At 34.1% G+C, this 12046-nt stretch overlaps 1 protein-coding gene across 3 annotated transcripts in view; it reads left to right on the plus strand.

The window, feature by feature from the left end:
- The window catches only part of LOC126924924 (tyrosine-protein kinase transmembrane receptor Ror), a 347050-nt gene that overhangs the window by 295048 nt on the left and 39956 nt on the right, over positions 1 to 12046 (plus strand). For all 3 annotated transcript variants that reach the window (XM_050739930.1, XM_050739928.1, XM_050739929.1), the window contains 2 exons: positions 5412 to 5622; positions 6109 to 6268. In XM_050739930.1, coding sequence (XP_050595887.1) covers positions 5412 to 5622; positions 6109 to 6268 — 371 coding nt within the window. The remainder of the gene's footprint in view (positions 1 to 5411; positions 5623 to 6108; positions 6269 to 12046) is intronic.

Raw genomic sequence — 12046 nt, forward strand, 5'->3', positions numbered from 1 at the left:
TTATTTTAATGGCCAGAGATATCTTTTATGTACAAATGTCTGCGTCTCGACTTTATACTGCTATCGTTTAAAACATTAATAACTGACGAAAATACTGAAACGTTAAAATTCCTATAATCTAATTTATTTTAAGAAAAAAAAATAGCATTTTAATAAACATATGAACCAATAGCATTTTACTGACTGCGAAAAACACTCGTATATTATTTACCAAAACTTTGAATAGCACAGGAAGAACTGAAAAATTTCAAAACCAAAGATAATAATAAAATAAACAAAAACATATCCGCATGTTAAACTGGCGATTGAAACTTGGCGAAATCAAGAACTGAAAGTGCATCGGATCAACGAAATCAATTTTCCATTAACCACAGCGAAGAAACGTGGAAACGACGCGGTAATAAATTGAAAAATTCATTAACCTGATCGTACTCGATTCGATTAAATTTCAAATTGATCGTGAGACCAGAAAGGCAAACGGAACTAGGCGATGGATTCGATTAACCGTTCCGTCTGGAACGTTTAAAAATTGTACAGTTTAATCTGTCTCTTTTTCCTTTTCAATCGAATTTCACGCGATAACTTTTGAAACAGCAAAACAGCGGCTACGCCGTGATTGATCGGAACGAGAATTGACTGGATCCGAAACCGGTGTTGTTGCTAAAACAAAGGAACGAACGATGGAATTTTCGAGCAGGCTGCAGTTTAATTAATCGCAAGGGAAACAACAATCGACTCTGCGTACCTAGTTTCATGTTTCCAAGACAAACTCTGTGCATCTGACGTGCACACGAATTGGAAAGCCCTTTACATGATCGTCATTCGTCGTTGTATTAGCGAAGGATCTCGTTTAAGCAGATGCATCGAGCTTGAAAGGGCGAAACTTGAGGATAAATTTTGACAGTAACTCGTACAAAGGAAATAGAGTGTCGCGTGTTGAATATATCGTTGCCGAAAGCGAAATTTATACTCCGTTCCTGACGATACTTCGTTAATACAGCTGCCTTCTCGGATCATTCTCTTTATTATTAACGAGTTTCTCAAATTTGTGGGAAACGTAAGAGAATCGTCGATAACCATCTTCAATTGGAATTATTCAAATTCATCGATCTTTCCAATCGTTCGAATAATTCTAAGCAACAGTGTATCTCTCATTGTCAGTGTAAAACAAACTGCCGTAATCTTTCTTTTAACCACTTCCATCTCAAAGATACGTGTCCGTAAACGAAGGAGGATGCACGGGGCTCTAGTGGAAGTCGCAATCAATCGTGACTTCCGGTAGATCTCGACGCACGGGGGAGAAAGTAATCGCGTATATTAGGGCAATATAAATCCGGCACGGCGGACGTTGTCGCGCGACGTTGCGACTGGAATATTAAGTATGAATATGTTAATGGACCGGCACCCTATTCTTCTCGCCCTTTCGCGTGGTGGCGCGCCGCGAAATAATGCATGACCAGAACTTCCCCTTATCACCCTGGTGATGTACGATCAGCGGGGTCGCGCTATTTACTCGAGTGTTTCTGGAAATGGACTAGCCAAGATTTCATCGTCTTTGCCCGCTTGATCGAGACAAGAGACACATACAGAAATATTATTCCCTTACAGATCCTCTTACAATGTTTTCCGGTTCAATCGTATTCTCTTTCTTTAGTAGTCTGTTAACGTACAGTCTCTTTCGACCTACTCGATCAAAAACGTACAATTTTCTTTCTAGCGGAATTGTTTCTTGGATGTATAATAAGAGTATATTTTTATAACAATATACTTTTTAATAAGATAAAATGCAAAAGACAAGATACGAAGCAACGGAAAGCGTGTGGCCTTTATAAACACGAATTTCTGCGAGAAAGAAACATAGCTCCCTTTCCGCTTCTCCTTCACATTATCGACATAATCAAAATTCCTTCGCCAATCGGGCGAAACTTTCAAGCTGAGCGATTCAAAGGCCGAAAACTTGGCTGCTTTTAACGATCCCCTTCAAGTTACATTGTTAGCGGCGAGGTTACACGAAGTGGCTGCAGAGATCGATCTGCATGTGGGTGGAAACGCTGACCGCCCTGAGGGCATCTGACGTGGGATCGCCGTTGCATAAAAATCCGTCAGGGACACTGGTCCGTTTCGTGTTAGTGCTCTCTGTGTCTATCAAGGTGCGTTTAAACGAGCAGGAACATAAAATGAAAGCAACAGCATTCGTTCGTGCTCGTTTAATGTAAACGCCCAGCAAGAAAATTGTTCGCAAATGTATTTATAAGAATCGAATAAACATTTTTGAAGTATTTTTAGTGCATTGTAAGAAAATTCGTACGTACGATTAGCAAATAAACGAACAATCGCCAATTCGTCGTTTACACTTTAACTATTTCACGGTGCATTAAAATAGTGGTGTGATGCTATAACTACGTTGAAAAATTTCTAAAAAAATTGTTTCATCTGGATTTCTCATATAATCATATAATTATAATTATTAAATATGTACTGGAATGTATAGTGATTCATGCATTCACGTCGTCGTAACAATTATAGACTTTAACAATTTATAATTTCTCGCGTTTTCGTACAATGTACATCGTCGACCAAAAATCTTAGGACGGTATCTATATTTGCTTGAAAATTACGGAAAATTATGTAATTATCAAACCATATAGAAATGTCGCCTAACAAGATACATTATGCGATAAAGAAAGTATCAGGCGCGAGTGTATCATGAATTTTATTAAAAAGTATATCCACGCTTCAAGCTTAGGAATCTGCATCAAATATCGAAGTTTTATAAAAGACAGAAGGTGTTTTAAAGCTTTTAAATAGTAGGGAAAGTAGGGAAAGAACGAGCGTTCGTTCGCTTAATCGAAACGCACTTTTACTCGAAAGCGCATTCTCTTTGTTTCTCTCCCTTCTTTACTTTTGTTTTAGTTCTTTTGTTTCACAAGATCGAACAATGAATCAATTGAGTCTCATTGGCATGGTTAGATAACTATGATTTAATGTGACAGCAGAGTATGAAAGAGTGGGTGGTTCAAGTGGATTTTGTGTTTCGGTTATTGGAGCCGGATTAAATTTAACCCTGCCACATCGAGAAATTTGCCGTCCACGTTATGCCAATGGATCTCGAATTGAATTTCGTCTGCGTGAAATATAACGGAGATAGCCAATAGAGGAGAAAAATTTCATATTTTTCTCCACTTTTTTTTAAATAACAACCTAATACAGTATGATTTATGATCTTGGGCCTTATGAACAAAGAATAGATTCGTTTGGGAAATTTTAAGTATAGATTTTAAAGAAGCTTTTCATCGAAGCATTCTTTACAAGATTAGATCTCGAGGAAAATTATCTCCAAAAGTTCTAGATGCTATAGAAACTTTGATTTTGCTCGTTATTTTGCTCATCTGCATCTTCTTTGATTGGAATCTCCTTGAATTTTTCAAAATCCTGCTGCAATACAATGTACTATGCAATGTACAATGCAATGCGCTTTGGATATTATCGATTCATCGTTATTAAAACGCAAGGCATTTTCAAATAAAGAATTTACAGAATATTTCCCAATAATTTACCTGCAATGAAGTTTGAAAGGGAAAATTTACCATTTAGTTAATTTGTTCTTTGAATACTTGTCGCCCTATGTATGCTCTATTTCGATAACTTTTAATTGTATCAAAATTTATTTTTATTTCATAATCTAGGTATTTAAATTACTTTTCACATGATATTTTAGGAATGAAATATTTAAAATAATATAATGTACAATGCATTTTACGAAAATCTAGGTCTTTGGTATTTATCTTCTCCGTGCAATTTGTTTGATTTATGAGCCTGTTGTATTACGTTGATATGAAAGTTCACTTATTTTCTATTACATAATATTAGAAGTATAAAAATATTTTTTAGACTGACGTGTTATATTGACAATATCGAACCAATGTATACATTAAAAGATTATTTCAAAAGAAAAATATAAAATATCTTTTCTTTTAACGAATAATTTAGATTGAAGCAGATGAACAAACCTACATATATATTTTTCATATTTTAATAAAAATAATTCAAAGTTTAAGTATTTCAATTTTATCATCTGTTCCTTAAAATTCTAATTGCAGCAATTTACTTTTATTTTTCAACTTATTTACCTATTTACTGTCCTTATTTTTTTTTAACAAAATTCGTTGAAAATCAAAGTCTTTCAAATTACGTATCTATTTTCGAAAATTCTAATTTCAGCGACTCGATTTTATTTCTATATTAATTTTACAATCTACTCCGCGTATCCATTTTATTTTTTCTATTTCCTTTTTTTCTATAATATTATATGCCATTACGCGGCTTTTAAAACACGAAATATTTTTAAGCGGCACGATTTACTGTGCATTTTAATAAATGCTTCCGGGCAACGCTTGTAATATGCTCGTGTAAGAGGCATCGTAACAAATATCCAGTCATGGTGGAAAATGTTTTCCCGCGCCAGGGGTTTACACGTTGTAAAAATCCAAATACAAGGTATAATAATCGTTGAATTTTTGATATGTCGCTTCACTCTACGCCTGTAATCATGCTAAACGGAGCATGTAAACTGGTGACTGATAAAAAATTTAACCCGTGTGTCCTGAGCGTTCTTTGGTCCATTTCTCGCGACAACATGTTGCTCATACATTTCAATGAGAGCACTCCAACGGGTGCTCGGAAAACATGTATCATCAGCGTATACTTGCCGGAGTTTACTTTTTAAAGTCATATTAAAAAATGATTAATGGATATCATGCCGTAACCTTGGTTATTATCATTTTCGCTGGCGCAGCAAACATGACGAAATAAATATACAATATTTTACAATATTCCACGTAGAATACTATTTTGGTTTGATTAATAAATTTATTCACCTTTTACTATATATATATATATATATATATATATATATATATATATATATATATATATATATATATATATCATTTGCATATATTCTATACCGTTTCGAAGAATGCTATAAAAGTTGTTTAAAGACTGTAAAAATACGCGCATTTGAATCTTTTGATGGAAGATTCCATATTTATAAAGACATGGGTGAAATAAATAGTTTCTTAATTAATAGCGCTCAACGTACTCTTTTGAGGAAAAACGACTGAACTTATTACTCGATCTAATAAATTATTATTCAGCCTAATACTATTCTGCAATTTTATAACGATAGAAAATGGTGGCTTATTTAAAAGTATTTATAGAGTTATACATTTTATAAAACTTTTCATCTAAGGAAATAAACAAAGTTAAATACCGATCTATTATTTTGAAATATTTAAATACCATAATGTTTGATAACATATTAGCGATACTTACCTCGTCAGAGATGTAAGAATATTTTATTTTGATCGTATATGAACAATGTTTTAATTTATTATTCTTTTACTTTATAGAACTGACATGGAAGCTGTATCTGGAGCCAAAAGTGGCACGTTAAAGTTCATACGCACTTTGACTAATATCTCGAGAGATGCCGGTAGTGTAGTACACATGCGATGCGAGGTTGTCGGCGATCCTCCGCCAACTAGAATCAAATGGTACAAGAACGAAGCACCTCTCGAAGAAAAACGGCCCAAGATCACTATAAAGAAGATACCTGCGCAGGTAATATCAACATTTATTAATCACAAATATTTACCTTTAACTTTTCCTCCTATTCTAAATACGAAATAAACGGCAAATAAAAAATTCGTACAAATAACCTAACATTATAAGATGTAAGGACTTTTTAGGAATATTTGCAATTTTACACGTAACTTCTAATGAGAATAACATTCTAACTTTCGTAACTATAAACATGTACCCATGAGACTACAGTGAAAACAGTACAGTTAAAAATTTGTGCTTTACATTGGCCAAATGCAGAAATATGTACGTATGTATATGAGATGTAGAAATACCTATGTAGATGGAGTATGTTGTACCAAAGTATAGATCATGTTTATACTAGATAAAATATCTTGAAACAACATAAAAATATTCTACTATTTCGAGCCTTGTTTTATGCGATTGTTTATTAAATATATTTTATTATACATATATATGTAATATGAATAGGAAAAAAAAACAGAAAATATTTGTATTCCTCAGACACATGAACATGCTGCGAAGAACATCGCCGGAAGCCGCCTAAAAATCGTCAACTTAGATGTCTCTGACATAGGGTTCTATGCTTGTCGTGTAACGAATGGGAAGGATCAGATCCAAAGCGAAGGAACCCTTCGCGTCGATTCGTCCAAAAGCAGACACGGTGAGTTAAATATGAGTTAAAAATATCCTTAGCAAATATTTGTACAACTATTCACCAGCAATAATTATTCAACGATTATTTATTAGATCTTTGTTTAAACTTACTTGAAAGATATAGGAGTATTGTCACTTAACAAAGCATTCAATAATAGAAATACGAAATCAGTTAGAATAACAAACAATTAGAAACGAGATTAAAATTGCAATCAAATTTAAAATGCAAAACTAAAATTCGGAGGAAATAAAACTGAGATTAAAACACGAAAGTACAAAATTTAAAGAATAAAAGATTGATGACACTGACAAAATTCAATTGTATTGATACGAAAAAGATCTATTTTAGCTTTCTTCTACAGACACGATCATCAGTGAAACTATTTGTTTGCATCAAACTAAGTATATATGTATCTTTGTTCTTCAATCGGAAAGTTCCAATTGAGTCCGTGGGTAAACGTTTCACGATTTCGAACAAGTATCTATGATGACGAAGAAAAGCTTTTCGTGATCTCGAGCGAAGACGTACGAAATATAGGAAGCTTTAACGGAGGATCGTAAAGCTGTCAATTCGACTCATCGAAATTCCCTTTTGACGTCTACTCGGCGAGGACGTGAGGGGAAATTGATTCCCCCGGGCAAAGTGATTCCTTTTAGAGAAAAAAACGTCGAAACGCCGACTTTGACCATTTTTTTGGGACAAAGTTTCGAATAAGCCAAAACTTGAAACATTAGAATATTGTTTAAATTATTTCAAAATATTTTATTTATTTTCTAAAAATACATGTTGCTGTACATATAGCGAATCGGAATAATATTTCTTTTATTAGTACAATAAAATATAGTAGATATAAAAAATAGATAAAGGATATTTCACAATTTCACCAATATTAGTGTATTTTTTATTCAGAGATAATATTTAATTCATTGAATTTTAATCGTTGAGAAATCTAATATTATTGTATGAATATGAGAATTTTTCTTTCATATACAGTAATACATTAAAGCTACTTATTGATTTCGAAGATGTCAAAAATCTTAGATTTCTCCTTTCCTCATTTAAATATTTCTACAAATGTTATAACAATTTATAGAAGTATCAAATATTTATTTGTGTTGAATCATAAGATATTTATATGAATGAAATATTTATATAAAATCCATACTTATGAAAACGCTAAAAAAAAAGTACGAATTTATCTGTCATCAATGAAATTTATTTAACTATTTCCCAGTAGCAATTTCATGACTAAGTTTACGAGGATGCGACGTGCAGGGAAATTCCTCGTGCTCTTTACAAACGTTCTGACAAGTCGTAAACTCATAAAGCATCTGCTTCTGAAACACATTGCACGCAAAGTTAGCGAATTGCAACCAAATGAAGTGCCTTCATGATGTATGAAACTATATACGTACGAAAACACCATTTTCTAAGATGCAAATTCCTACGTCCGTCAGTTTATCAATTAACTTTTACTTTACTGCCAAAATTTTACGAGTGCTTACTCGAGAAACCTCGATTTATTTACAAAAGTCTTCACTTTACAGAATTATTAGTTTAATAGAAAAATATCGACAATTTCCGTGCATATTGCACAAAATAAATTAGGCAATAAAAACTTTAAATATCTTTTATCCTATTTTTAGTTATTATGATACATCCACTGCGCATCGTTCTTGTACAATAATTCGTAACATATATTATACTTTCTGAATTTTATTCTTGACTTGTATTAGCTTATTATCCAAAGAATACATATAATAATTACTTATTTTACATTCTATAATAATATTTAGTTTGCTTTTTATTTATTTTCCAGTAGATAAAATGAATTTTATTATTAATTTTTAATTAAAATTTTATAATTTAAACTTTAGATTTACGCTGTCTCTGGTCACTATATCGATCGCTACATTATTTTGTATAGTAATACATAATTTGCAACATACAATTTCTAGACACTGTTGAAAAATGTATGTTCATTTATCGATTCCTGACGTTTATTCTCTAAATAAAGTGACCAAATATTTTCAACGTTTCTCTAAAAAAAGAAGAGAATTAAAAAGTTTTAGTAACACGAACGCAATTAAACCTCTTTCGTTTCTACTATCTCTTTCGCAGCACACTTGCGTGTTAATAGCTCCTGTATATGGTTTCCGTGTACGGTGGTAATTAGAACAGGCCTACCACGTTTTCCAACAAAGTTCAAACGCGACACCATCAACAAGTTCTAATCTATTTTCACGGATGTGTCGCCAACGCTTGAAACGTTGGAAGAACCATGCTATAGCGCTAAGAGCCTCTTCCAATTCCAGGCTGTTAGACTTTCTTCTCAGCCTTGTTTTCGGCCCAAAGAAGCTGCAAGATGTTCCGCGAATTCAATTCTCCGAACAGAGAATTGAATTGAGCAGAATGTACGACGTTGCTTCCTGTACAGAAAGCTCAGTGTTGTTTTTCGATACGTGACTCTTTGTACTATTTCGAAGGACAATCTTTTTTATCAGAAGAATTTTTCTCGTTCAATTATATAATCTTCTATAGAATAGAATGGAACAAAGTATGTCATGGAAAAAATTGCAATTATCGTGTATATCCTAACGTTAATTATACACGACTTTCCAAGAACGAAAAATTCCAATTTATCTATTAAAAGTCTCATAAAATCCACCTTAACACGTTCATCGCGTACCTCCAAAACTATACTGAGATTGTAAATACAAATGAAGCAACGGACAAATTACAACTTCGTTCTAAATTTTTCAGCGCAACGACAAGCCCAAGAATGTCATTCCCCATCACAGAAACACAAATACCCCCGCCCCTCCTCCTAAAAAAAAAAGAAAACAAGAAAGAATGAGAAGAAGAAGAAGGACGAAGGAAACAAGCTTCGAAGGCGTATTAAGGCCGATGCCAGGGCTAATTCAGCCTCATCCCCGTGGAGCTTGTCGTCCCTTATAAGTCGGTATTCAGCCGGAAAGTTTTCGCCCGGTGTCTCGAAGAGGAATTTCGCGCGAGAGGAACTTTCGAAACGCTGCCTTGCCCGCTAGCGATGAAACAAAACTGACAGCGTTCCTCTGACGAAGTTACCGGCCGACACCCCTAACAAATTCTAATCTAATCGGCAGCGAGAGTGGGCCGATGCACGGAAGAGAACGTTTCTTCGCTTGTCGCCCCTCGATGGACCCGATGGCCAAAGCCTTGGAAACCCTTGGCGACGCGGAACTTTAATATTAGCACTCTGCAAGTCAAACTCTGCTAGTACTCTCCTCCCCGATCCGGCAAGATTCGAAGTTCTTTCCACTCGTTTCGATCCCTCGTACTGCACCCCTCGTTTTTGATCCTTTGAGAGGACGCGTCGTTGATACGAGCCTCAGTGGAAATCCTGGCAATGATTTGTTTGACAAGTTCAGTCTCGATATAAGTTTCTGGGAGATTTTTGTTTCGGCAGCATGTTCATTTTCTGTTTATTTGTTCTTTCTTTCTTCATTTCTTTCTTTTCGACTAGACGAAAGCCGAATGAGTGTACAGAGAGATAAGAGAAGAATGGAATAGAGAGTGGTGAAATTTTATAGGAAGAATCTCTGTTATTAAATTATTTACTGTAGAATAGGATAGAATAGATAGCAGTTTAATTATATTTACAAACGATGTGATTCAAAAGTATTAATTATTCAGAAATACATGTTCTTTTAATTGCTGAGAGAAATATGGCATAGAGATTTTGTATTTAACATAACAACATACATACGTATTATTGTATTATTTAATATCGCACATTAAACTATTAACTTGTTAACAAGTTAAAGAGACTCTATATAAATAAGTAGATATAACTAAAAGAACAAAAAGTGAAAAGACAATTTTAATATTTTAAATATTTTAAGCCAAATAGCATGTCGTTAACGATCCTTTTATATATCTCCACAAATTTCAAAGATTTATTTATGTCGATAAAAAGAGATAGATAGATAAGAAAGAACAAGATAAAAAAGCAATCGAAAATCACCCGAAGTAATCAAACTGCCAACGTCGATTTACTTGCTTAATGTAAACGAGACTTCGCAATTTCGAACTTAATCGTTGGATGGTTTTTGGTTGGAGATCAACGCCGCTCATCGCGTCATCCTCTCTCTCTCTCTCTCTCTCTCTCTCTCTCTCTCTCTCTCTCTCTCTCTCTTTCTCTTTCTCTCTTTCTCTAATGTTTAATTCGAAAAGGGGCGAGAAGTCGAGTTAATTAACACGGTGCTCAATTATTCAGGGCGGGCCTAATAAGCCGTGTCGAAACTGTTTGCCGCTGGTACACGATCGGAACGAGTTTGCGTTGCGCGCGAGCGTCAGTGGGCCTTTTATGGCAAGGTGTTGCTTTCGGGGGATGGTGTTGACCTGTTTAAGTGGCGTGGAACGTAATGATTCGTGAAGTAAAGCGCCACTACAGCTGTGACGGAGATTTAAATGGGAAGAGGTAACGCTCTGTTGAAGAAGTATTCGGCGGAACTGGAACGTGTGTTCGAAACTCAGGGCTGTTACCGTCCCTTGGAAATGCGGGCAACTGGATTACATGTAATTTAGGAAGAGGTTGGTAAGTGGCTCACATTGATTCCTTGCGGTGAAATGAGGTTTTTTTGAACATTGGAGCGTCGTGGAATCTGGAATGATAGAAAGGTGAGTTTAGTGGTTGAAAGTAGGCTTGAGGTATATTTGAAGTTTTTAACAAAAAGAAAGGAAAAGTTAAGATGGAATATTTAAGATGATACGAAATAGAAATCTAATGACTATAATATGAATAAAATTAAAAAATAATTATACAAAGTATAAATGTACAATATTCAGACACCTTCTTTGCGAACCTTTTACGCAGAAACAATGATGTAGCATGCACAGAGAAGGGAAAATTGGACAAGGTAAATGGCTACGCTAAAAGGACGTCCGCCCTGCACTTTCCTAATTCACTTATCCACGTTGCCATCGAGTTTTTAACGAAGAGGCTGAACACTTAGTTATCGTGAAACCCTGCCACCCAAGTTCTCGTGTTTACTTTAATCTGTCGGATGAGATCTTTTAAAGAACCTTCACGTGTTTGTTATACTATCGCGTGAAACGTTTAAAACCGTGACTTCCCGGTAATAAAACACAATTTAGATTATCATATATTATATCATAAGCTACGACAAATAGTGGCTATATTATTATAATTAGTTATTTATTATCCTATCAGGAAGTTATTAGAAGTATTTTAAGATTTTTGTTATGAAGCAACCCTCTGTGACACCACTAGTACAAAATTATACATACATATATATCATTTTTTTAAATTTATTCCTCTTATTCTTGATTTATTATTTGTTAACTAAATCCGTAATACTTTATTAATCTACTATCACACGAAAACAACAAACGAACCCTTTAATAATCATTACATTATTTAGGAATTATTATTTCCTTTCTCTCTAATAATTATTATTTTACTCTATACAATAATTATTATAAATAAAACGATTATTAATTTCTACATTTCAAATCAAAGTAAAAGTCTGAAATTGATTGCAATCTCTTTTCCACAGAAGCGAATAAAGTTCTCTTTACAGAAGATTAAACGATTCAGTGATGAAACCAATTGCAATGGAAAGGATACTTTACACAACATCCATCGTAAAAAACCTTGCAAAATGCTTTGAATCGAGCGAAATTTTCGATTTTACAAATTCAAACGAGGCCCATGCACGCGCAACTACGGAACGCTACATTTAAAAGAATAATACTACAAGAGTAAAAAAGGGAGTAAAA

Source organism: Bombus affinis, chromosome 15 (genome assembly GCF_024516045.1).
Source record: "Bombus affinis isolate iyBomAffi1 chromosome 15, iyBomAffi1.2, whole genome shotgun sequence".
Classification (NCBI taxonomy): Eukaryota; Metazoa; Arthropoda; class Insecta; order Hymenoptera; family Apidae; genus Bombus; species Bombus affinis.